Raw genomic sequence first — 26,878 nt, forward strand, 5'->3', positions numbered from 1 at the left:
ATTATACAAAACCTGGTGTTGGAATTGCGTAAGGCATTATTAGAACCACCACCGGAGAAGAGAATTTTGGTTCCCCAGATTCCATTGCTAGATTTTTGCTATGCACAAATTTTCAGTTTTTATTGGTTTGGTTTTATCACATAATTGTTGTTGAGGGAAATGATATATCACGTCATAAGTAGAGCAGTAATATGATTTTCCAGTACGGCTTGTGCCAAATTCGCATTGTTTTTAACTGCCAATGAATAAGCCGATTCACCGTCCTCGTTGGTGTCCGTAAAACTTGCACCGCCATTCAAAAGTTCGTTGCAGGTATGCGGATGATTACCAGCTGCGGCATACATGAGTGCCGTGTTACCCACAATGTCCATGTGATTTATCGAAGCCCCCTTTTCCAGAAGAAGCCGAACGATCTCATTGTGACCTCCTGCGCCGGCCAGTAGTATGGGCGTTATCATATCAACTGCCTGTCTGTTGACATCTGCTCCACACCTGAAGTTGATAAATAATAACTGCATCTGGGATCTTGTCGATTCAACTACGGACGTGCATACTTTATCAGGATAGTAGCGGCGGCTAGTTGTCCGTAATAGCAAGCCCAATGGAGAGGAGTGAATTGGTTCGAATCCGGAACATCGACAGCATGTTCAGACCTTACCTGCTCCTCGGTTATCTCGCCTTGTCCGGTTTTTTCGTGAAAGTTAAGACATATTTCACTGGGAATGTTGGCTTCGGTGTTCCCGCGCTGCAGGTTTGTTAGCACCGTATTGGACGGTTTGTACGGTAGAAATGCGCTTTTCCGTTTGCCACTTGCCAGGAGCAAGGGATTGAAATCCATTTTTCTGCCCAAAACAAATGTAATTCGCATTAATCATAGTCTGGGAAGACAAATTAAATATGTGCTATTTACCTATCTTCATCAGAATTCGGCGAGGAGCTCATTGCAAAGAGGTAACAACAAACGAAACAAATTTAGTTTCGTAAACAAACAATCTGCTTCTGGTATGCCATATGCTACCACGATATATAGAGGACTAAGGTGCATGCATGTAGCATTTTGTGAAGAGCAAAGGAGGTACCTCAATCGCTCCGATCATCTCACGCGCATTTGATTCATCAAGCTCTCGCGCATTTTGTTCAAAAAGAAAAAAATTTTTTCGACGAATCAACAACCTAAATTAAGACTGCTAAGGATCAAACTATTTGGTTTTATTTCGATCAGTTAAAGAAAAAAAATAAACAGAATAAGACCAATTGCACAATTTGCTATATTTATTTAAAGGCACATATCAATCTTACTACTACAGATTTCCTACCATCAAACAAAAAATCTTAGTTGTGAAATGTTTTTGTGAAACTGCTAAAACGAATGTTACTCGTCGCGTTACTCCTTTTCCTCTTCCTGTAAACGTAGAATATCCGCTTTGTTCATAAAATAGTAGGTCGGCTGGCGTCCTTTCAAATCCTTAAGTACTCGTTTGGCGCCATTCTTTATCAGTATGCGGCTGAGGGCTTCCACGTTGCTTACACCCATGGCGTAATGCAGCGGAGTGCGATCCAACTGTTTAGAAAATATACTTTCCGTTCTGAAAAATGGTCTTAAAATGTCTACTTCATCGAACTCACGTTATCTCCAATTCTGAGGGCCGCCTTAAAGTTGGATGCCAAAAAGTCTACAATGTCCTCGTTTTCCATGAGTATTGCTATATGCAGTGAGCAGCGTCCTGAAAATACATAGTTGGTGTATGGACGTGAAGAAAGGCTTACATAAACTGGTCCAATTTACTCATTTACCGTAGTAGTTCTTCGCACGCACAAGTTTAGCCCCATCCGGTAGTTTTGTCAGATTAACAACCGCCTCAAACTGCTTTTGCCGGATTGCAGTGAGGAGATTTTCTCGATTCTCCTGCAATGTGATGTACGTATGATTTACAATTATAATGAAATTATCCTTTATTATGGCGTTACACATGTACCTCAAAAGCACGCACGCCCTCCAAAAACCGTACTATGTCCTGAAAGCCTCTATCACTAGCCACTTGTAATATAGGAACACCGTCCGGTGCAACGACATCAACGATATGGTCGTATCCTTCCAGGAGCATTCCATTTAAAGCCTCGAGATCACCTACCGGGGATAAAAGAACAATTATTTTATTAAAAAATAAGTAAAATGGCCATGACCATCGATCAAAATTATAATCAGTAGCAGTACCTCTAGCGACCAGCCCGATCACATAGCGATCGATTTCTTTTGCATTGTCCGGTTGGGTTGCTTGCAGGGCAACATCCCGCGCCGTACGGTATAACTCATCCCTGTAGGTGATGTTCGTTCCGGACTCTTCGATAAGCTGTATCAAGGCGTTTCTGCCGTGGGATCGAGCACACGCGAAATGAAGCATGCTCTGTCCATGCTCATCCTACGTGAGATGAAATCGTGGTAAATTCAACTCACGTCCTCAAGTACCGCCTTCCGGAGAATGCCTACATACCCGATCATCGGACGGTGCTGGCACGATGTCCGATTCTTCGGGTGACGGTTGGTTCTCATCCCTAACGGTCGGTTCCATCGGGGGCGGCGGATGAGATAGCGAGCCGCCGTCCGGCAACACCTGCTTACTCGAGCTTTCCAGATCCTGTTCGGCCGACTGGTTGACGCTGCCTTCTATTAAATTGTTGTTTGTATCGTTATCCGCCTCCTTGCGACCCGTACCTGATTTCTGGTTGGCAAAGTTAAACAAATAGTTCGCCAAGTAGGTGACGGGGTCCGGGGGACGTTTGTTGGCAATCTCGGTTAGTCCTTTAATTAGCGGATCGCCAAGCGCTAAACGGTGATACGAGAAATAAACGTTGGTCATAGTAATTAAACTTCAGATTTTCTTTTTAAGACATATCTTACAAGTAGCCAAATATCGTCCCTCTTCTGTGCGGAATAATGGTATCTCCATCTGTTGTTCACCGAGTTCTGGAAGGGACAAAATGGCAGGAAATATAAATGAGTGTTCAATAGAAATACAATATTACTACAAAAACCAAAAGACATTCACACGCAGCAAATTATTGTACTAATTAAATCGAAACATTGGGTGCGAAATGAAATGTGTCTACGGTGTTACGCAATTTAGGAGAAACGCAAAGTACATGGTAAGATACGATCATGCATTTATGAAACCATTTTCATCTGCGAGGATTGTCTTGTGTCATCCTTGCGCAAGCCTATTGTTTCGAACAGAGGCAGCAGTTGATACAACACGCGCATACGGGAGGGTCGGATACAGTAAATGGTTGATGTAGCATTAATTACAATCGGTAAATATCAATGGAGAGTAAAATGAGACAGATAGGGAGATAGAAGGAAGGAAAGAGAAGAAGAGCACAAATGTTTAAGTAAATTTTAAATGATTTGAAATTGCTTGCTTCCATGTTCCACACCGGCACATGTGTTGGTTAAATTACGTAATGAACTTGTAGATTCTTACGAGTATGACTTCGAAAATTAGTAAAAAGCACCACCAACCACCGAACGAAACAACGACATGAGCACACCACATAGGGAGCATGAGTGGTTTGCCGTCTCCCCAAGAAAGCATAGTCTTGTATGTACATAAACGGGTAAAACAAACCATGTTAGAAAAACGATAATGGTGCTACTAACCCGGTTGTGATTTACGTTCGCTCCACTGTAAGCTCTTTCCTTGCGTCATCTCCCGATCTTGGACTCTTTTTAAGGTTCTCCGTTTAACTTTTGGTACTACGAAATGAACGATGGGCTTGTATCATATGGGTAGTTCTTTCCGCTCTGCTTAGTTGGAGCGGTGTAAAGTAGTCAGTACTCCACTTTCGTATACAAATCTACCACAAAATCTGGGGGGTTCTTGTTCTACAATCAATAGCAGCACCCTATGAGGCGTGTAATCTGCAACATCTAACTCGAAACGCCATCGCCGTGTGGATAGCACTTTAATGGAGAGCTAAGATGAGGGAGATGGAGAGGGGGGGGGGGGGGGGGGGGGTTTAATGGAAGTCCAACGATCCGGTTCAGTTCGGTGGCACGGACCCATCCGTCACTAGGCTATGCTTCTTCTTACGAAATATACGCAACAGCGTGGCGGCAATGTGTAGGGAATTGGACATGGACAGTTCCTTCTCGAGGGCAACGATGTTCGTGATGGCACTGCTAAAGTCTTGGAAAAGTTGCCACTCGGTCTGGGCCATACTGCGCATGTTGCACATCCGCACCGTCGGCAGATCGTCGGCCGTGAAGAGGTGAAGCCCGCGGACGACGCACAGATGGCGTAGGTTCTCGCGCTCCTTACGCAGATGGATCAGGGCGAGCGTGAGGGTAAACTTAAGGCCCGTGCCGAGAAACGAGGGCCTCGAGAGCAGATTGCCCAGGAAGTAGCTGTGCTTGAAGGGGATCCGTTCCTCGAGGTAGTTCATGGCACGCCCAACCTTCGAGTAGGCCGTACCGATGGAAGCTGGATCCTTGCTCGGCGTGCAGCAGAGCAACCGGAGATGGTCCTGTGCGTTGACCCACACGGCCAGGTTTCCCTCGAGGCTGACGTATACTCCACGCCCGTACGGCCAGTAGCGTCCGTTGATGGCGATCGATTCTGCCGTCTGGTAGGGATCGGTATGATCAAGCAGAGGAATCAGCAACCCATTCGCCGCCAGTACGGTTCGGATCTCCGATGGATTCTCCAGAATTTCGTTCATGCTGTAATACGTCCCGAGCTCGGTCTCTCCTACGGCTCGCACGAAGTCCATCGATAGCACTTTGGCTGTGATGAGTCGTTCAACCTGCTCCAGCTGGGCAATGCCGAGGTTGAGTGGAAATTCGTACGCGTCCAGGTTCCGGGCGCACTCCACGATACAGCCCGTGATGTACTTGCCCGAGGTGTCCAGATTGAGCTGCACACTATCGGGGTTCTCGCGTAATGTGTTCCCATTGTTGGTACTCGAGGCCGGTGGTGAGCTCTGACCTGTTCCAGCTCCGTGCGGCTCCAGGTCATTGACGATATACCGCGGGAAGTATTGCATCGGTGGATGGGGCATAAGCGGTTGCGTCAGCTCCATACAGTGTACGTCCTTGATTAGTGGCACGAGAAACTCTTGGAACACGACAAACACATCGTAGTCCGGCATGACGATGCCCACGTTCAGATCTTCATCCAGCCGCTTCTCCTTGGTGGCCTTTTTCATCGCGGGCCAGATGACATCGAACAGATTGTGATCGAGCCGGGTCTGACGCTTCTTGATCTTGTCGAAGACGCTACGTTTGAGGAAGCGCGCCAAGTAGGATGTGATCAGGATCCGCAGCGAGCACGCACTGCCCGGTACGCTGTTCGTTGGCAGTCCGACCGAGCGGACTAGGTCATCGATCGGTTCGTGGATAATTTTGTAACACCGCTCGAGCGTTGTCAGCGTGTCGACGTCGTCCAGTGGACGACGAGCACTGTGCAGATCGTCGGGCACTGTTCCAAAGGTGAGGATCGGATGGCGATTGAATTGGATTTCTAATTGAGTAATGTGTTTGTTTCGCTTCGTTCTACAACTAAAAAATTCAGTGGAGCACTGTCGCTAGGAACAGGTGCATACCGTATAATTAAACTAAAACGTGACATCCCAAATGCTTGAAAAATGGTTTCAAAGAAAGGGATGACTGAGACTACATTTTTAAAAAGGTTTATGTCTAGTAAAACGTAAGAATACTCAAGGAAAATGTTTAAAACAATCTAGTTTTGGTATAAAACGTTTTGTTGTGAGAAACCGAAATGGTATAATAATTTAAAAAGCAAACTCATCATTCCAAAACCACGTTCGTGATATAATACTTAACATGGGCTCCGTGCATTGTGTTCACATTTTCAATTATTAATTTCCGCTTCAAAAAAGTGAATCACATAGGGTTGAGCAGTACGCAATAATCTGTATCCTGTGATCGATTTAACAAAACTTTCGAATTTACGTACGAATTTAGATATTATACCAACACATTTATAGAATCATTGTTGTATCAACTTTACAATGTTGCCGACATTGACTTTAGCTCGTCTATTCACAATTTCCTATTCCTAAATATATTTGAAGCACAACTTTGGGGATTCTATTTCAGTCTTTTTCTTCTTCTTTGCCAGCGTAACGATCGTCTTCGACCATGGCTATCCCATTAATGGGCTTATTAGAATTGTTCCCTTTGCGTGCGACTTATTTTAAATTTGACGAATAGAAACTATGAGGTATTTATCACTTTAATTAGTGGATCCTCACAAATATAGCACAACAGTAAGAACTTCTGTATAATTAACATGTGTGCTTAAAACCATGACATATTGTTCTCCTTTCCCAACTATTAAATTAAGCACACATTTTATATTCTTTTTTATAACATTTTTGGTTCAATTCAGCTAGAGAAGGAGAACAACTTTCTTAATTTTAGACAAAAATCTAGGAACAAATGACAGTGTTATATCGATTCGATGCGAACTTCAAACTTGACAAAAACTACACTTTACGAACGTACCTTGATCGTTCAGCATCTCATCTGCGAGCTCCTCCTTGGCGCCATAGTCCCGCAACAGTTGCCGATGGGAAAGGATGCCCTGCGACTGCACGTGACCCAGATAGTACTCGGCCGAGTGGTTGAGCTGTTGAAAACGGAATGAAAGAGAAGCTGAGTCAAAGCGGTGCACAGTTTCCCGCAGTGCGATCGATTGCCGATTGGAGTGCAATCGATCGGCTGTTTTACGGCACAGGATTCGGTTTCATATTTAATGCCTTCAATTTCAACACAATGCACGTCCTTGTTCTACGTGGTTCGTGAGTAACAATTATGGATGAAAGAGGAAGCTTGACTTTCAAGGACCAACGCGGTTGACATCGGACGGGAATTGGCGTACGTGGAATGGGAACATTTTTCAACAGCACGTGGCGTTGATCAATGATTCAGGCGCCCGGAAAACGGCTGCCGCATCTTACTTACGTTGTCTTCGACCTTCGCGTTGGCCCCGAGGTGTGTGAGCAGGTTGTAGAAGTGCCCGTTATCCTTTAGCGTCGCTGCATAGTGCAGCGGTGTCCGGCCATCGTCATCCGTTGCGCCGAGGGTTTCCGGGAACCGGCCTGCGAGGTAGCGAACAATGCCTGTGGGGAAGGAAGAAGGGAGAGAGAGAATGGGTTCAGAAATTTTCTTAAGCACGACCGTTTAACCACACCGTCAGCGTCGGCCGGAATGGATGTAACGTCCCTGTTGGCCATCCTTGCCACCCGAGCAGAGTGTCACAAATGAGGAGCACTTTCTTGAGTCGCGTTGTCCCGACCCCGGGGTGGAAATGGATGGCATCAAAATTATGACACCGACTACTAACGACAGGCTGTCGTGCGGGACGTCCTTCAGTCTCTTCGTTAGGTATGCATCGCGTGAAAACGGCCACGCTACGTTTGTTAGCATCTCAAAGGCCCGGGAAAACGGACCGGTTGAAAGGCTCGGAAGCAATCGATAAACAATCGAACGGGGCTCATCAAGACCCTGTCCACGCGATACGGATCGACAAGTGTAGGGAAGCAGCGTAGCATGGGGACGGTGTCCCAGTCGTGCCGTTAAACGGCGATTTCATGCCACAAGGGTTGGATATAGTAGTACAATCCAGCCGAGCGAAGCTTCATTAGCCTATCTGACGTACCTGCATGTCCAAAGATGGTGGCCACGTGCAGGGGCGTTGCACCGTGCGGCGATATTTCGTCCTTTGCCGTGGCAAATTTACGCCTGTCCAGCGCCGACTGCAGGTCACGCAGGCTACCCTCGCGTGCCGCCAGATGCACGCGCCGTATTTTCCCCTAAAAAACAAAGGAACATCAACCGGAAGGGAGTAAATATTTTGGGTTTCATGTGTGATGACCGCACAAAGCAACAGATTCTAATGTCAAGCTAATGATGAGCAGCAAATTAAATCTCCATTAGGGCGATGATAAATCAAATCTCAGAGAGCCCTGTGTCCGTGCTGTGCTGGTCATATTATTTGATAAGTAAAAGAAACTACTTAAGAGGAAAACATGAATTCGGTGTGTCGTTTGATAGATAACAAAAATGAGTTGAATTCAGAAAGACAACTATTCATAAACACGTTTTGCCCTGAAACATAGATGTGATGCGGTTAGATGTCATGAAAGGATAAAATGAAACGAAGTTTTCATAATGCTGCCACCATAGCCACCAATAATTGCCGGTAATTTGTTTTTGGTTTATGAAAAAAGCTAACACGAATATGGCGTCATCAAATATAACAAATAATAACAATTCAATTCTGTGTTGGCATCAAAAAGTGCTTACCATGTATGCAGGCACGTTATCTAGAAAAGCTTGAATTTCCGTCTGCTCGGACGTCTTTCCAACCAGCTGTTTGCCTTCACCGTTCAGTACGATCGCGGCCAACTGTTCCAGATCGGCTGCATCAATTGCATCCTGCACCGTCTGTTGCATCTAACGAGTGACGTAAAAAAAATTTAAAAAAAACCACATGCTTTGTAAAATAGAGTTGTTGTAATGGTAATACTACGATAACAACAACGTCACACACAGAACGACTACGACGGAACGAAAAGGATACGCAGGAACCGATTTTAAAGGTGGCATTCGAAAGCCGACTAACAGTAACATAAATTGCACAAAGCTTTAGGCCATCGCCGGGTGAGGTGTGTAAAGGTACAACATAAAAAACATACAACGTGGTCGTGAGGTTTGTGGTAAAATTTTGTTTTCGTAAGGCTAGTCCCCGAGAAGGTGCGCTGTCTAAAAATGGATGCAAATGTACTACTGGACAATAATCGTTTCGGACACGAACGGACAACAAGTATAAAATTATTACATTCGGTTGTTCTGCAAGATTAATCTGTTGTTGGTTCTGCGACTGAAGCTGGCCGTGGTCCGGTTCACCTTCTACCGTTCCCTCGATTTCCAGCACCTGGTTGGTGGGTTCCTCTTGCGTGGACACTTTTTCTTGTGCTGTCCGATCTAGTGCCGTACCATTGTCGGAAGCATTATCTGGTTGAATCTGCTTCTCTTCCTTTACTCCGCGAGATACAATTTCCGGTCGGTCATCCACGCCCGTTTCATTCATCTCCCGAGCAGCCCCGTCGGTGTCGATTCGTGGCGATGACTTCTGTGAGGAGTTTGTAGAAGACCCCATAATCGTAACAAAAACAATTACAACCATGTCCATACAAATGGTCTACTAGTAGATAAGGTCGCAGAAGTGTGATTTAAGTCAACCGCATAATCTTTAAAAATGTCCAACACCGGGATGGAATGTGGCAAAAGTGAACAATAATGCTAACGGGGGGAGGAAAAGCAACGACAACGGTCGAGCAAACGACAACGGACCAATACAGTGTACAGCAAAACGAAACAAAGGCTTCAAAGATGAACTGAACAGAAATGAACAACACAAGTACATGAAATGCTTCATACTATATTTGACGAAAAAACCAACATCGACAACAAACACGAATACAAATATTTAAAGGATGCAATACAAAGAGCCATTCTTCTTCTACATCCCAACCTTCATATCACATTCGCGTCCGTTTAGCTTTACCAAATTGAGTTCACTGTTTGTTGCGTTTGTTTAATGTCTGGTTACGACTTACTAACATTAAATAAGTATCTTTACTTCATGTGTGGCTTGATTGCATGCGAACATTTTTAACTTTTTACTACTTCTTTCAACTTTGCAGACGATGACAGGGACACACAATAGGTTTACTAAAGTCTACTGATAAGGAACGAGGACGTACAGCGTGTGTTATGTGTGATTGTGTATTTGGCTGCTGCCTACGACCTACAGAAAAGCGCCTGACTGTGAGTTCAATACAGATGCTCAACGCTCCTTTATGGGGAGCACCAAGACAGAGAATTGTCCTGCCGGCATAGAACTTATAGCCAAAAGAATAAATAGCTAAGCCTTGGTGGGTGCTGTGGCGCAAGTTACGTGAGTGTGTCAATGCCGTTTCTTTGAAGTCTTTACTCAGCTCAAACAAAATGGCGAGAAAACCGTGATACAGCGCCTACTAGTATGACTATAATTAAAGCTGTTTTGGGATGAAGTGATTCAATCGTCATACATATTTAGTTCGTCGACATCGACTGCCAGGAGTGTATAACATAGACGTCCAATATTTTAAATTTTTGTTTGGGAACAATTTCCCTCGTTTCGTTTGTTTCCAAATCCGAACCCTCGCAAATGTACGAGCTTGTGCTTCTTCCGCCAGTCAAATACAAATGTCAACTCCTTCCTTAATGCAACAGATCGTCTTCAAAGTTAAAGGACACAAATCGTCTATACCTCGTCGGGCGTTCGATAACTGACAATCTGAACGTCGGCATTGTTCGAGTCATCGTTCAGATCGGAGTCATCATCCGGATCGGCTTTATCGGGACCTGCGGCAGAGTGGCCAGACTTCCGAGAGCTGATCGATGTCCGCCAGTTTGTGGTGGTCGAATTGATCGATTTTCCAGACACACGTCCGGTCGTCGTCGTAGAGGATACTGCACGGGAAATGGAATCCACGTTCGAATCGGCACGGCTTCGGGGACGAGAGGCAGGAGTGGTCGGATCTTTAACGGAGCTCGAGATGCTAGTTCGCCGACCGGAAGTGCCTCCAGTACTTCGGCTGGCACTCTTAACGGAACCGGATTCGTTCCGTACATTCGGTACTTCCAGTGTATCCAAAGGGTTGCTGTTCATTTCAGTCCCAGCGTCGTCCTGGTCGTCGTGCTGGGTGCCATTCTGATTGTCGTTAGCTGAAGCTTGTCTGCTGGTTCGATCCACTGTACCTACTCCATCCTGCTCGACTGCTGTACCGTTCGATTTAACACTTTTTCCAGTCGTTGCTCGAGATGGTGGCCCCGTTCTGATGGACTCTCTACCAGATATGGTCGATGAAGGTCGCGTGTGTTGTCCCTCGCTGCCTGTGGCAGGTTCTTCCACCTCGACATCTTTCCCCAGACTATCCTGATCGATTTCGTCGTCTTTCCGTTCGTCGATCGCTTGCTCCAGACTGTCTTTCGAGACCTCTGCATCCTCGGCCACCGCAGGGGATGGACTTTTATCGGTGGGTTCCACTTCCGCCTCGGAGACGGGCGTGTACCGATCGTCTCCAGTGCTCTTTGCACTTCCAAGGGATGACGGTTTTGTTGACACTGGTCTACTGGCATCCTCCTTCCTTTCTGGAGTTCCTTGAACCTCGCCTGTATCGAGTCTATTAGTTTCAGTTTCCTCCTCTCCTTCCGCCGAATCTTTTCCAATCTCCCCTTCAGCGGGTTGGCGCTCTTCCACCACCGCCGAAGAGGTCTCCTCCTTAGCTACGGGTTCGTCAGCCGTTTTTGGCTCGCCCTCCTGATCCTCGCCATTAGCATGTTCCTGTTCTACCGGTAAATCCTTATCCGGCTCGTCTTGCTCCACCACCGTCTCATCCTGTGGAGTAGACAAATTGACACACTGTTTGTTCCTAGACATTCGGACACTTAGACCAATATTTACATGTTTTGAAACATACTACGACCCACACAAAAAAATACACACTACACGAGAGGTGGAAGGATTGTGTAAGAAGTTCTATAGAAAATGGTGCAGAGAGAGGGAGAGATAAAAGGACAGAGAATAAGAAATAGAGTTCCAAACGGAATGTAAAGTACGCGTACCAGTACTGTTTTGGTTTTAGCTCGCTCCGTCACATCTGGCAGTAGTACCTACAACGTAGTAATTCCAAACAAACGCTAAATATCTAACATTTCTAACGAAATCAAGCGTCAACTAAGTGTCAGTCGCGAGCTGGCGCATTGTGTATTAATTCCTAATGTGTGTACGGTCCTGTCGTTTGTGGGATTTGTTTGCCAGCAAAGTTGCTGCCCACAACCAAGCCCTCAGGTTACTCCAATTTGGAGCCTCCGCGTGTGTCACGTGTTCGCTGCCTATAATCCGTCGATCCGCGGATTACGGTTGCGACGGAGAACGGTTAAGGGATCTCTTGTTTACATCGATTACAACGTTTGATAGAGCATGCGTTGACCAATGCTGTCTGTGCCGGGGAAAGTGCCGGGGGTCGGGGGTCGATTTGCGTGCGAACAACAGGCAACGTCCTGCAAATGGATTTCGGTTGGCATGCTGTGCAACGACGGCTTGAACAAAGCTGGTAAACATTAACGAGCGAGAAATGTCGTCGGTGGCGCCGAAGTACGAATGTGTGTCTTTTGAAAATGCATAATTGAAGGGTTTCATTGAAAATTTTTCACTCGAGTTCCGGTGCGCAGCCGGGGTTTTCCCGGGAGTGGGATCGATTTTTCTGGGCGGAAAGGTCAAATGAATATTTTCACAATATTCTTATTTACTAAGTTAACATAAGTAGAACAATTCGGAAGTAATCCAAGACACAAATCATATTAAAATGGATTTGTTATTATTAACGTATAACGTATTTTCCAAAACATGCCAAAAATGATGAAAATTGAATCAAGATTTGAATGTTGTAGAATCAAGCAGTAGCACCACCTCGACGGCGTGGGGTCGAATCCCAACCAAGACCGGAATCTTCCTCTGTACGAGAGGACCGACTACGTAAACAAAGGGGAAAAGTCTTGTAAGCCCTTAATGGGGGCAGGCATGACCGTTACGCCAGGACGTTACGCCAAGAAGAAGAAGAATCAAACATGTTTTTGAAACTATATTTTAGAAATAACAGTTTTCCCTCGAAGAAAAAGAACTATCAAACGAAAACTGAATAGAACTAACAAACGAACAAAGCAATCGGATTGTAATAAATCGTTGAAAAACAATGAAACGAAACAAACTGGAAATGCCGCTTGTTCAAAATAACTTGAACTAAATATAATTCGTAGTCTGTTCAATTTGATAATAACGATCAATCTGTTTTGACCTTCACTTCATGAAAGAACACAATTCGAAGAAACAGGGTTGGGACTATAGAAGGAAAAACAGGAGAAGATGTTCTCACAAACCAATCGATCCACAAAAAGGATAAAAATTAATTTTCGTCAGTAATCCTTTTACCTGTTCAACTGTCGTTTCATTTTGCTCGGACTTGTTCTCTTGTTCGGTGTCTTGGTTTCCCGACGCTTCCTTGGATTCAGCATCCATTCCATCGTTGTCCTTGGCCTCTTCCTCTTTAACACTGTGTGGAGAATAAATATGAATAAAATGTTGAAGTTGGAAATTTTTCTGATTATTGTTATTTCCCTCAAAGGTTACTTACTCAGTGCCGTTCGATTGCTCCACAGGCTGCTGTTCGGCGGTAGGAGCCCCTAGTTCGGTCAGCACGCCGTTGGTAAGATTGTGCACCGACTTTGACTTGACCACATCACCGCCCGCGGTAGCCCCTACCCCCGTTGGCGTGTCGGCCGCGTCCAGCAGATTATTCTGCGAAAGAAACGGTTTCATTCGCGTCTGTGAACCCTGCGGGCGTCAAGATCAAGAAATCGAAGGAAAAGAAAAGAAAAAGAAAACGAAGAAAGAAACACGCCCGATCCGCCCGATCGAATGCCGGTCGTGTGCCGGAGGATCGGTCGGGTGTGTTTTTTTCCCATCCGTTTGGTTGTGGTAAGAAATCGGTACGGTACGCAAAAGCCTCAACACACCGTTGGCTACCTCATCGGAATCGTCCTCCAGCGTGAACATTGCCCAGTCGAAGTAGGCCGGAAACCCCTGCTGCGATATTCGTGGCGCCTCCGGGATGACGGACAGCAGCGATCGGTCGATGTCGGTCGGTTTGTTTTTGTAGTACTCCGCCACCTTGTGGCGCTGTTGCATGTGAATACGGAAGCAGAAACAACTTAATGCCAGTTCCAACCCACACAGAAGACGCCATCTCAACACTCACATTGTCCTGGGCCGTCTCGTCGGCTCCGGCCTGTACTAGTAGATTGAAACTGCGTGCGTTGTTCTTCGCACTTGCCGCCCAATGAAGCGGCGTCTTGCCTGTATGATCCTCATCCGACGAAAGGCTGGGCCATGCCGAGAGGATATATTCGACGATGTGGGTGTGCGCTAGTCCGGCCGCCTTATGCAACGGCGTCAGCCCGTTCGCATCCTTGCTGGTGAGAATGACCCTCGGCGCCGGTGGCGCAGTCTTCTCCTTCAACGTGTCCAGATCGTTGTCCACCACGGCCTGGTGAATTTCTTTTATGACCCCCTGCGGAAGGAAGGGAACTACCATGGCGGACACCCAAACGAGACAAACTACCCGGACCCTTCACTCACCATGACGTGAGGAACACACTCGAGGAACCGCTTCATCCGCGGATGGTGTGATGTTTCCGTCCGAAGTCGCATGCCCTGGCCAGCCCAGAGCACCTTGGCCAACTTGGACATCTGTTTGTGGTGTAGCCATATTCGTATATTCGAGGGTTTGATCACTGAAGATCGAATGGAAATCGAATGGAAATGCAGGTTGAAACGTGGAAGTTAGTCAATAGTTCCAAGTGTCTTTTAATGGTTCGTTTCATTACCGTCTCTACTCCGGATGTCGTTATCCTTTGATGCTAGATGGTTGTTCATTTGGAGCACTGGCGTGGACAAGTGAGCAGCATGTGAACACAATTACACGTTTATTGATGAGACAAACAGTAGGACTTTTACAAATTGTTCATGGTAAAATGTTAGATATATGCAGACTACTGATCCAAAAGTTCCTGTGTGTCTAATATAAAATAAATACTATAATATCACGCGATTAAAAGTATTCCCTCAATAGAATGAAGTCCTAGAGAACATCTTGGATACTAAATCCAATGTTCAACAACTTATCCATAAATTTAGAATAAGTCTAGGATTAGCAGGATATTGTTAGTCCTAAATAATGTTCTTTCTATTAGCTAAAGCAATATTTAAGCTTATAATGCTTTTATTTTCAGATCCACATGAAATTAACTAACTCAAAATATATTCTTGCAACATTTAATGCAAGCAGCTGAAACCTTAAGAATCCATTCTATATTTCCAGAATAACTGTTTTTAATCAACTTGTTTAGTGCTATCTAAAAATAGTCCACGGTAAAACTTACACTTTATAGTCTTTGTATAACTTTTAGCAAAAACGAATTCAAGGAAACCAATGTTCTTTTTTGTCTCACACCACTTTTATTAAACCACGATACTCATGTTCACTTCAACTTTTGGGACAAATTACCGATACACAACCGGTATCAATAATTCACCAATTAACATGTTCCTCCACAAAACGCTCGAAGAAATTTTCCGATTCGTTCACTTCCAACGTCACCAAATGAATAAATGTGGACAGCCTTTGTCAGCTTGGCGCATCCTACGGGTTGGTTTCGGTTCGGTTCCGGTACTTCAACTGAAAGTGTTTCATCACCTAAAACCCAACCAAAGGGGCGTTACGCTAGACAGTTGCCCTCAAGCATGAGGCAATAAATGGGTCATGTGAACCGAAACCATATGACACACGAGTCGCTAGACTCGCTCGACGTAGGCTGTTGTTCTTTTTCTCTTCGCACCCACAAGGGCGATCGTTGTTGTTTTTTTTTCGTAATGATGGTCCCTGGGACCTTACTCAAGTAGGTTGAAAGTAAAACTTGTTTCCGGAACGCAACGGCATCGATGGAAGTAATCAATAGGGAAAACTTCAGCTGTCCTCCGATTGCAACACGGTGCGGTTGGGACCACGCGTTGATCAAGAACTTGACGTACCGGGCGCAATATGCTGGAGCTGGAGGTCGGTTCGGTAGCAAGCAAGGAGCAACTTTCAAGTGTACTTTCACTGGCGAGACTCTGGTGTCATGAGCCAACCACAGACGGAACCCGACTGGCGTGTACTTCCTACACCTAACGGTAGAAAAGCGCGTTTAGCAGCCACACTTAGGCTGCGATCCTGAAGAAGGAAAAAAGAGGAATGGAACAACAAAATGGTGTACGGACGCGTCAACCAGCACTACACGGGCAGGTGAGAGGCGTAAGAATCTATTTTCACTCGTTGCCGCTCATTTGCCATCCTCAGCCCTCCCCGCAGGGTGGCACAGTTTGATAGATTGGAAATTGATTTACTCGAAAGATATAATTTATACGTGGTGCCTTCTTTCCCATCCCTCAGGGTAGTGAGGCTCGGTTGCATCAGGATCGGGTAGTGGTACACGTGCCATCGCAGCACCACATAGGCACACCTTATTTGGTGTAAAAGTTACTTTTTTCCCCCTTTTCCTGTTTGTGTCGTTTTTGTTACATTTCCTCTCTCACGCAGAAAATTAGTAGCTCTCACGGCAAACGGTACTTTGCTGCCTTCGTCGATTATGGTTCGATGGTTTGATTTGTCCTCTTGTTACTTCGTTGCTTTACTGTCTAAGAACTTTGTTAGAGTTTGACTTAAGATATTTCATTGTATTTTTCCTATGCTTGATTTGTTTACGGCCATTTTTCTGTTCCCTGGAATATTAATTGATCGTTTAACTACTTTGAGCGAGTTGGATTCAATGGACGTATATTAAGTAAATTGTTTGACCTATGCTTTAGCATTTAACCTGCTCAATAATCAAATGAACAACTTTTTGTTCCGTGTTTTCAAAAGTCCCGATTGTAACAGGGTTTATTTATCAGAGGTACAACCTGACGCCTAAGCTGAAGAAACTCTCTCCTATGAATGTTCCTTATTTAGTTCATATTTATCAAGTTAAAAGAAAACCAAAGGTGGAATTATATAGAAATATTCAAAAAACCCTTATTTTTTATAGCCAAAATGCAATACGAATTTTAGAAAAAAAGTACTGAGTGAAGCAAAGATTTAAAAAGGAATTTTGTGTAAGAAGGCACTATTATTCCAAATATCAAAGACATTAATTATTCCGATTATCAAATTGGTTATAAGCAAAAGCAAGGATCTTCATGATGCATGTTTAATAAAAAAAAAGAAGATCTTATTGTTCTTCTTGACGCAATGACCATCTTGTTCATGCGCCTGGCCGCTAAGCGCTTACTAGACTTTTTTCATTTGTGTCCGGTTTCGGTTCTGAGTCCCGGCGCTGATGGGCCGATTTTCTAATTTTCATACAACAGTGAAGGAAATGTGAAGCTAACAAACACGTCAACGTGCGAGATCCTTAGATCATACGAAATTATCCAATTTAGGAATAATGTAATGCGTAATGTACAACGACTCGGAAAACTTAAATTACACTCATTGGCAATCCATTTGGTATGCAAACATTTGCTTTTAAACATTTTCCTTGTCTTGCCTAAAAGCACTCTGCTCAACTAAATTGACGATGGGGTGGAAATTCAGGTGCACCTTCTGCAAAACGAAACCTTGCCTTCACGCAGAGGCGTTTGAGGCGAAACAAAATTGCACATAACTCAGCCATTTTGCGCAAATCACCTTGCACGATGAAGGAAATGCTCTGCGAAACATGTTCATTTCATATTTCACAACCGATGGGGGCTGCAAAAGGTTAGTTCTACAATGTGGTCTTCACAACTCTTCTCTTGAAGGTACGGAGGGGGAGGGGGGGGGGGGGGAGAGAACGGGGGGGTGTAGAAGCAGTGAGTGAGTAAGTAGAATTACTATCAATTGGAGTGTAAACAGCGTGGCATGGAAAAAGGGAACCCCAAGATAAATCGCTGTTTGCATAGTGCCCAGTGGTGCACGCCATCGGTCAACGAGTCTCGCAGATCGCAGACAATTACTTTGGAAAAACGGACGGGACAACAATGGCGGCCGTGTGGATCCTATCGTTCGTCTTGTGTGTGTACTACAATGTGTCAGGTTGTTGGAAATTGCGTTGTCTGTCCAATGAAACGGATGCCTTTCGACTTCCGTTGAGGACTTTGGAACTCTAAGAGTCCTGTCTCTAACTCGAGCTCGTAGGAAGATTAGTTACTTGATATTACCCCGGAGGTCAATCAACTAGTCCCCAGCAGTGACCAATTTGGTTTGTGAAGGATTCATAAGGAGCTCCAATAGTGCAGTAATTGGCTGTCTTTCCCTGGAGTGACACGAACACATGACATTGTTGAAAGAAATTTACAAACCAAAAAGCACACTAGCCCTTCACAAACTCAAATCACCGTTCGTTGACCTTCGAGTAGGAGCGTATAAGAGAGCATAACCGAACGTGTCCTGCACTCCGCCCCGATCCTCTCACCTCGATCAGGCGAAAGGTGAATCGAAATGATTGACACTAGAGAACCGTTTCGTTTAACGCGATGACGACTTTGGCCGAGTGGCAGTGAAAAGGTCAAATGGTATAGGTTTGGAGTAGGAAGGGTAAAGAAAGGGTAGCGAGCTTAACTAGCCTGTCCTCAAACTGTCTTTCAACTGACACAACCTCACATCGCGCGGGGGCAACGCATCTTCCAAGGACTCGTAATAAACTTAATTGGGCTGTCCTCCCGCTTTAGGGAATGACGTTAAACGACTTAATAGTGGAGCACTGTTAATTTCCAGAAGTGTCATCTTCGCTGCCGTCTTTTGTGAGAAATAGAGCACGCCAATGATGATTCAAAAGACGTCCGAATGGCCCGTTGGAGCACGGGGTAGTTTTCAGCGGTAAAATGACGTGACAATAGATGATTAAAAGGGTCGGCACATGTCCGTGAGTCACTGACGGAGTGGGTAGGGGTTGTAATATACCAATTCCGGCGAAATATATGGGACACACATGCCACGACAGACTTGATTATATAGTCATCAGCCGGTTGGCCCATTACATGAAACTGCGCCGGTTGTATGACGCGAGTTCATAAATCGAAAACCTGTCCATTTTCCGTCCATCTACCGGCTCGGTAGATCACCCGGTTTGGTCATTTATTTCCGCTCTGGCATGGGGTGGTATGACACAGTTTTATCCTATCATTGTATCGTTGTTTATCTCGTTTTTTTTGTCTGTGTGTCAACCTCGAATTAATAGTTCATATGTGGCTCGCACAGGTTCCGGACGGTAAAGTGTTATTTTCGAGGTACATAATTTATTCAGCAACTTCTCTAATGCCTATGACGCCAAAAGTTTGTCGCGGAACAGCGTCGAGACTGCCCGAGGCTTATTAGAAGTTGTATCTAGGTTAGGAAAACATCAATATCGGTCGCCCTACCACAGACGTCTGTCAGATGTTTATCCCGTGTCATGTTTTTAAAGCGATCCTTCAAGCCCTTTTAGAAATTAGTTCAGCTTCTTGGCCTGCGCAAAAGAACATGCTCACATGTCTCTTTATGCCACTGCTGTTACTCAAGTTCACAGACACTTTTTGGGTGGTGCCTATGACCGATGTTCCGTCGAGTCAGGATTACCTTGAAATGGGGCGAAACGAAATAGGCGCCAGACAAAAGCTATCGCAATTAAACAAGGCTTTGGTAACTATGGAAGGTAGGAAACGAACCCTCCGCAACTGGAAATCCCCAAACCCGGGTAATACACCAACACCTACACATGCAAACACGTGGTGCACGTGTTGACAACCATAAATCACCGGGCGCCTCCATCGGCTTCGGACTATCGACAGTCGAAGGACCACTCCCGTCATTGTCAGTAAATAGCTACCGTTCCGTTGCTAAACTGAAAAGCCTTACCTTTCGGGGGCGATGAGTGGAAGTACAGTCCGTGGGCTCGGCGATGATGTTGCCTTTCGCGTGGCAACGTTGTCGGTCCGAGTGGTGGTGGTAGCGGTGCCATCTTTTCCTTTTTTTCGTTTCCTTTTTTTCTTTTGCAGGTTCTCTTCAGTCCCGCAACCGGAATGGAACCACCTTCTAGTGTCTAATGGTGGGGTGGAAGCTTCCGTAATGATGATGCATTGCAGCTTGGTTCTGGAAAGGAACACTCGCACCACGGGGCACCAGGTCTCAGCTCGTCAAGCCTAAGTAAAGCTGACTAATATTTCCGCGTGAACGCCGTTTTGCCCGCTTCTTGATGCGAGTTTTTTTAATCCGATTCCTACGCCACGATAAAGCACAAGAGTCAACAAGAGGGGTGATGAGCCAGTGAGGGCCGAACTGCAAGTTTCCTTTCTAATTACGACGGGCGCATCAACCGGCAATATCCGATTGTGATTGAAGGCGAACCTGTAATGTAAGCGAATCGTTTAACAGTCTCGTTTATTTATTGCAATCGGAAATCAGTTCAAACCGATCGGCTTTCGGGATCGCACTTCATTATTAAATTAAAAATGCAATAAAGTACACGAAGGTTGTAATTTTTAAACCGTTCCTTTCAACACTTGAACTTCTGGAAGAGTTATTTTGAATTAATCTATTTATAAGTTAAGATATCAAATGCTGATATTTTGCTTATAGTACGAACTCAAAACAAAAACATAAATCAGCTCTTCACATTTGTTCAAAAGTCACCCAGCAATAATTTTGACTGTTTGCGGTCATTTTACGTTCGTTAAATGTTCTATAACCCCAATTGGATTTGTTCAATTTAATCAATGGAGGCGCCCGGTATTTCTCGTTAATTTTCCTTCACTCGCTCTCGTGGCATTTGATACGACCATTATTTGTTGTTAATTTCACTCAATACGATTTTTACGTGTAAGGTTAATACTAAATACAACGACAATAAATATGTCGTGTGCATGGGTTTGTTCTCTTCTGAAGTTAATCAAATTTTTCTTCGAAACAAGTTTCAATACAAGCCGATCTTTTACATATTCCACGAAGTTAGTGGGATAATGCTACCGAAAAGTCTTTACGACACATTTTCATAATTTAAAAATCAATAAATCAATGTTACAAATGTTGTATAAAGATTGCAAACATTTTAATCAAATAAAAAGTAATAAAAATATAAATAAACAAACAGTGGTGTCTACCATGTCTGGTTCTCAGAAATCAGTGATACAATACGATACAAAAGGTACAGGTTGGCCATTATAACACTACTTGTATTACTGTTTTTTACATACATTAAATAATCCCGGAGATGTTAAAAAATAAAAGATTGTCGCTAAGTCGACGTGCTGGTAGATTAATGTAAAGTTCATGATAAGAAAAAAAGGTAAAAAAAAACAAAATATTTCAATGGGTTGTTTATCTATTCTATACAACAAAACACTTTAGCTGTTGAACGCGTTCGTTAAGTTATTACATGGAACGAAACAGACCCACTAACGCTGAACCTTTTTCTTACTTCAATTCCTTATCACCAGTTGTTAAAGTCTCCTCCAGGATGGAATGATCATCCACTCTTTGGTTCTTTCACTGCACAAATGCTCATCGCACCGAACATTTGCGTGCTAAATTATCGAGCTCGTAGTATCGATCGGCGGAATTCGAACGAGGAAAAATAACAATAATTTCGTCGCAACCGCAACTCACAACAACGTGGCCAGACGGACGGACAATCGGCAGACAGTTCAATAGACCGCCGTGCAATCATCGCTATCATCCAATTGGGATCGATAATCCTTCGCCGTTGGACATTACATACTGGTTGATGGCCAGTGGTCAGTTCTTTGCTGGCACATAGTGGTTACTTTTTTCCAACACGAAATAAGCCAAGTATTCACTTTGATATCTTTAAGGTGCACGATTTAACGATAAACTGAATGTTACTATTGACTGCCTTATAATTTTGAACATGATCCGGTTACATTGAATATTACGAAAATATCTAATTTTATTATTTCGATAGATGATATGTTGAATGTGGCAGATATTGAACTTATAGTATTTAATTTTATGGGTCCAATTTTCTCCTAATCTAACTCCTTGTATGTTGTAATATAGTCGCCGTTTGTAAAATTGCCATTTACAATGTCCAATCGCCTCAAATGATTGTTGCATCGATAACTGCATTGGGAATTACATCCCGCCGATCGATTCATCAAACATCGATAGTCAGAGTAATTTTCAATTTTCTCTACCCGATCGGGGGCGGGAAAGCAGGGGACATCTGCAAAAGCTCCGATGGCCACGCTTCCTTACAACTTCTTCCTCCATCTCTTCCAACTTGTCTTAGTATGTTTTCCCTTTTCCACAAGACCTTGACACTCGTCGACCACGCTAGATTTCACATCACATTCGATCAAATGTTTTAACCTCCATTGAATTGCAGCCTTCGGTGCTGTGGGTGCGTCTACCAAACATGAAATGCATGGGACCCTTTACCTTGGGATGTGTTTTTGGTGTTTTGTGAAGCACCCACCCACAGTCGGTTGTAATGACGATGGCGTGAAAAAAGGAAGTGTGCCACACGCGAAAACGATTACCGGCCGAAAATTCGTACAGCATGCAATATATACGTTCACTCAAACAAGAAGCATTGAAACGATCACGTCCCCACCACCCACGGTTTCCAGGGAAAACAACTTTTCGCTACTTAAATCCATCAAAAGGGCACCTCGCCATAACCACGTTTACCCACACTGCCATTTTCTTCCCCAACGCCATTTTGAGTACCTTGCCAAATTGAGCCGAATACACTACCTTGAATTTTCCCGCGAATCCTCAGCCCGTTCGTCAACGATACAACGGAAGCTTTCATACGGGGTACTGCAGCAGAAAACACCCGAAGTAATGTTGACGCTGGCAGTTTTCACTTTCCCTTGAAGGCTGCTTTTCGCCTGCGATTGTTCACTCGACACGCAGTGGAAAAAGTTGGCGCGAAAATTTCCACCAAAACATGTTCAACGCAACGCTCAAAGTTCGTGTCAAGTAACGCACGCAACACCATCAGCAAGTCAGCCCGAAGGATATCGCTTTTCCGCGGTAGGGCAGCACGAAACGGTTGGGCCGGATATTGGCAGGGCTGTTCGTTTCCCTACGGCGCGTATCGAAAAGTTGGAGTGCACTTCGCGAGGTATAAATAGCTACTGACTGCAGGTTGCAACCGTTCCTGCAAAGGACCCTCGGCGTGTTCGAGAGGTAACTTTGAATGGTCAGTCAATCAGCTGGAGCAGTCATGGCGGCACGCGTCTGCACACCACGTGGAGTCTAAGGGAGCACGCGTACACACCACGATGTGTACCACCGCTGCACACACAATTGAGCGTCTTCGTTCGCCGGCAGCAGTGTCTACACAATGATTCGTTATCCTTCAATGGGCAGCTCTTTTATTCGCTTCGTGTGCCGTCTTCGAGCGATGCTCCGACAAACATTCCTACACAACCACTCCTGACGCATTTATTTGACTAAAGACCTGCACTGTCCCTCCCTCCCAAGGTATCATAATTCTTATAATTCATGTTTCCTACACCTTACCCGTTTCCTTGTATATCCAACTACTAACGAAAACTGGCTAAAGTTCTTCTTCGAAATATTAAACATTCATAGCTTTTCATTGCCCCAATTTCTATGTGTCCCACAAGCATAAATGGAACATGCAACCGTTATTGAAAACCAAAAATCGAAGCGATCAATAAGAATGGTTTTACATAATTTTTTTTTTTCGTTGAAAACAAACGTTTTATTGTGTACGATTAAGGCAGAGTTTCTAAATTCTACTCAGACTCTTTCATTACGAGATATAACATTATATTCTGTGAAGAACGGAAATTTACAAACTGAAAACTTGAACAAGTCCATGCTTGGAAAGCTGTTTAAATTTAATAAAGTTTACATCTGGTTTAGCTTGGAAAAGGGTAAATGAGGCCCCAGCCGAGATTCTCGTCTTCCTACTGGTTTACATTTTGAGCCTGAATATATGCAAAGCGCCATACATACATTTCTTTTTCGAATGTTTGAACGCTAGTATAACATAACGGTTTAAACTAATCGTGAAGTGGAGGTTAAATGCAGGTTAATACTTTTAAATATTAATAAACCTTGTAAATCCTAATCCATAGGAGGGACAGCATGAAAAGGGCGTTTGTTATCCATTTGTAAAATACCCTTATACAACACCTCTGGGATGACTGCGTAGCCAAACATTAACGGTCGACACAACGTTTCAAATACTCGTAGGAGCATTGCGCCGAAATGTATGCAATCAGCAAACCAACACGGAGTTAATCGATCTACTGTGTCCTGCTTTTTGTAGGGTTAGGTTTTTTGTAGGTTTAAGTCTAATTAATATTTTGTCTGGATCTATGTATATACATTTTACACCCAAGATTCGTTCAGATTTATTGATGAATCTTTCATAAATCTCCCATCAATTTTCTCGCATCCTTGATGGGCAAAGTTCGAGTGACAAAACCGGGGTCCTCCATTAGCATCTAAAAGACTCTGTGGGCTTAATGAATCTGTTATTCAAAGATTCATGATACATTAAGGTTAATGAATCACTCATTCAAAGTATCACGAATCTCATAATCAAAGCAAAGAATCAATCAGATTCATGAATCTTACCCCGAATCTACCAACTCTAGGTTTTTGCTATTGATGTGCCAAGTCGATTATGGAACGTTGATGCAACCTTGTGACGATTTTGCCTTGACCGAGCTTCCGTCGGAAAGCAAGAATTTCAGACAGGTCTTTTCAATCGTGACTCTCCCAGCGATCGGACGCACTTTTTCCTACTTTCCGAATTCTTGTACAGCTTGGAGTGTATTTCCGATGGATTGTAAGTTCAACCAGTCTCGGCACCGCAAGAGAAAAGTTAAAAGGTGATATCTTCATAAACAAAGTCCTACCAAATGGCAGAGGCAAAAGATTCAGAATCTACCGATCGGGATGCAACTCGCTTTCCGAAGCAGACTGCATTCAATTTGGGCGATGTTGTCACCGGAAACGTGAAAATCTTGTCCGAGACCGAAAAGGAGCGTCTCGAGCAGCAGAACAAGCGCATGGTGACGCCATTCCAGGCGCAAAAGTTAGAGCAAGAAGCCCGGAAGCACTGGGATTTGTTCTACAAGCGGAACGAAAATCGTTTCTTCAAGGACAGACACTGGACCACGCGGGAATTCGCTGAATTGCTGTCGTCTGATAGTGGTCCAGAAGCGTCGGAAAATGTTAAAGAAGCGAAGCAGCTCGATTCAGATGAATCGAAATCCTTGCTGGAAGTAGGATGCGGTGTAGGAAATTTGATTTTCCCATTGATCGAAGACGGCCACCGCGACTATTTCATATACGCCTGCGATTTATCACCACGTGCGGTGGATCTGGTGCGGCAACATAACCTCTACGACGAACAGTACATGAAGGCATTCCCATGTGACATCACCACTGAGGAGGTATTTACGACGCTGCCCGCAGGTAGTCTCGATATTGTGACGCTCATCTTCGTACTGTCGGCGATCCATCCGGAAAAGTTTCGGTCGGTGGCAGGCAACATTTATCGGCTTTTAAAGCCCGGTGGCGTTCTACTGTTCCGTGACTATGGATTGTACGATATGGCGCAGTTGCGGTTTAAACCGGGACACAAGATAGCGGAAAACTTCTACATGCGGCAGGATGGTACTCGAAGCTATTACTTTGCCGAAAGGGAAGTGGCTGAACTGTTCCAGGAGGTCGGGTTTACCGTGTTAGTGAACAGCTACATCCACCGCCGGACGATCAATCCCAAGGAGAACATCGACGTCCCAAGAATCTTCGTGCAGGGAAAGTTTCAGAAGCCCAACATCTAAAATCTATTATCTGATCTATTAGGTAGGATTTACTCAAATTGTACGGTAGAAATTATTACTTTTTGTGATGAATGTTCTTTACCACTATTTTCGATGAAATACTTAATGATTCAATTTAAGAACGGCCAGCTGAAGTTTTTAAAGCCACGTGGCTGATCACAATATACATTAGGAAATGTTCTAATATACATTTTCTTCTATTTCAGATGGAAGGCGATCGTCTTCTTCTTTTATGGCGTAACGACCGACTGTGTACGTGGACAGGGAGTTGGCCCAGCGCTCTTGTGCTGATTTTCTAACCGGTCCGAACAATTTGTTTCTGAAAACTATCGCTTAAGGTGAGTTAAAATTAAAGCTTTTACTTAAAATTTTCCTTCATAATTTTCTATTGATGAGAAAAAAGGTCTGAAACACTGTGATTGAATACATCCACAAAAAAAAAAAAAACGTTAAACCAAAAGGATACTGATCCCACAACAGGCCGAAACCTAACTTAATTGCTCTTGAGAAAATGTATTGAACATCATTTTCCTTTCTGTATTTTCCATAGAAACCACGTCCATCGAATGGGAGCGCTGTTCATCTCCGGAATGAAGTTGGATCTTGGAAACCCTAAAAGGAACTCGTGAAAAGGTATATATTATTTTTAATTTACTTGATTACAACACCCCACGTCAAACTGATGAGTTGCATAGTTCATATGACTTTACAATGATATTTTACTTGTTGAAAATGGTCTTTCACCCCTATCTGAATGCATGACGAACTATCGAATGCTTTATTTCACTCCACATGCAATATACATTAATGATATTGTCTTTCGTCGTTCATGCTTATAGGGTAGACTTCAAGCATATGGACATATGGCTTGAGTTGTCGGTCCTCAACCATTCAGAGGTCTACATCACTAGGTTAGCTGCGAAGTTGGATTCAATAACCGTACTGCTGGCGTTAATGCTCGCAGACGAAGAAGACTTCAAGGATATATGACATAGCGAACGCTTACAGTTCTACTGCCAATAGAAAAACAGTTCGTTTCGGAGTATCGGAGAGAACTCATGACAAGGTATGTAATAAATTATCAATTCTTTTGTTACTTTTCAAAAAACCAGACTGATGAGTAACATAGTTCATATGACATACAATGATATTTTACTTATATAACTACGTTATTGAAATTGGTCTTTCTCCCCTATCTGTATACATCCTAAATAACTCAAATACTCTATTTTGCTCCACATTTAATAAACCTTATTTAATCTTCCGTTTTCCTCCAGGTTGCTCGGTGTGGACTGATCGCATAGGACAAAGTATGACGAGCAAAGTGCTGTAACGTCTATCCGATATTTGAATAAATTGTA

At 44.0% G+C, this 26,878-nt stretch overlaps 3 protein-coding genes, 1 long non-coding RNA gene and 1 other non-coding gene across 5 annotated transcripts; 3 read left to right on the forward strand and 2 right to left on the reverse strand.

Annotated features, from left to right (window-relative positions):
- Positions 1-64: 64 nt before the first annotated feature.
- On the reverse strand, positions 65-1,017 carry LOC131265595 (DNA-binding protein RFXANK). The gene is made up of 3 exons (XM_058267881.1): positions 911-1,017; positions 555-842; positions 65-492 (listed from the first exon to the last, which is right to left on the reverse strand). Exons 1-3 carry the CDS (start codon positions 940-942, stop codon positions 168-170), a joined length of 645 nt encoding a protein of 214 aa, XP_058123864.1. The 5' UTR covers positions 943-1,017; the 3' UTR covers positions 65-167.
- A 367-nt stretch (positions 1,018-1,384) lies between these two features.
- On the reverse strand, positions 1,385-19,725 carry LOC131264161 (uncharacterized). The gene is made up of 21 exons (XM_058266450.1): positions 19,582-19,725; positions 14,516-14,572; positions 14,268-14,422; positions 13,888-14,199; positions 13,644-13,808; positions 13,264-13,463; positions 13,062-13,182; positions 10,338-11,468; positions 8,862-9,155; positions 8,327-8,476; positions 7,680-7,833; positions 6,983-7,140; positions 6,524-6,647; positions 4,089-5,474; positions 2,900-2,965; positions 2,493-2,824; positions 2,216-2,420; positions 1,977-2,128; positions 1,795-1,906; positions 1,627-1,724; positions 1,385-1,561 (listed from the first exon to the last, which is right to left on the reverse strand). Exons 1-21 carry the CDS (start codon positions 19,682-19,684, stop codon positions 1,385-1,387), a joined length of 5,652 nt encoding a protein of 1,883 aa, XP_058122433.1. The 5' UTR covers positions 19,685-19,725.
- A 4,783-nt stretch (positions 19,726-24,508) lies between these two features.
- Positions 24,509-25,768, forward strand: LOC131263207 (tRNA N(3)-methylcytidine methyltransferase METTL6). The gene is made up of 2 exons (XM_058265375.1): positions 24,509-25,539; positions 25,724-25,768. The coding sequence occupies exon 1, from the start codon at positions 24,588-24,590 to the stop codon at positions 25,515-25,517; it is 930 nt and encodes a 309-aa protein (XP_058121358.1). The 5' UTR covers positions 24,509-24,587; the 3' UTR covers positions 25,518-25,539; positions 25,724-25,768.
- On the forward strand, positions 25,765-26,878 carry LOC131263208 (uncharacterized). The gene is made up of 4 exons (XR_009178243.1): positions 25,765-25,855; positions 26,068-26,150; positions 26,357-26,583; positions 26,795-26,878. It is a non-coding gene; the product is annotated as an uncharacterized LOC131263208 (long non-coding RNA).
- Positions 26,187-26,284, forward strand: LOC131267913 (small nucleolar RNA snR60/Z15/Z230/Z193/J17). The gene has a single exon (XR_009178488.1). It is a non-coding gene; the product is annotated as a small nucleolar RNA snR60/Z15/Z230/Z193/J17 (small nucleolar RNA).

This window comes from Anopheles coustani, chromosome 2 (genome assembly GCF_943734705.1).
Source record: "Anopheles coustani chromosome 2, idAnoCousDA_361_x.2, whole genome shotgun sequence".
In the NCBI taxonomy this organism is placed as follows: domain Eukaryota; kingdom Metazoa; phylum Arthropoda; class Insecta; order Diptera; family Culicidae; genus Anopheles; species Anopheles coustani.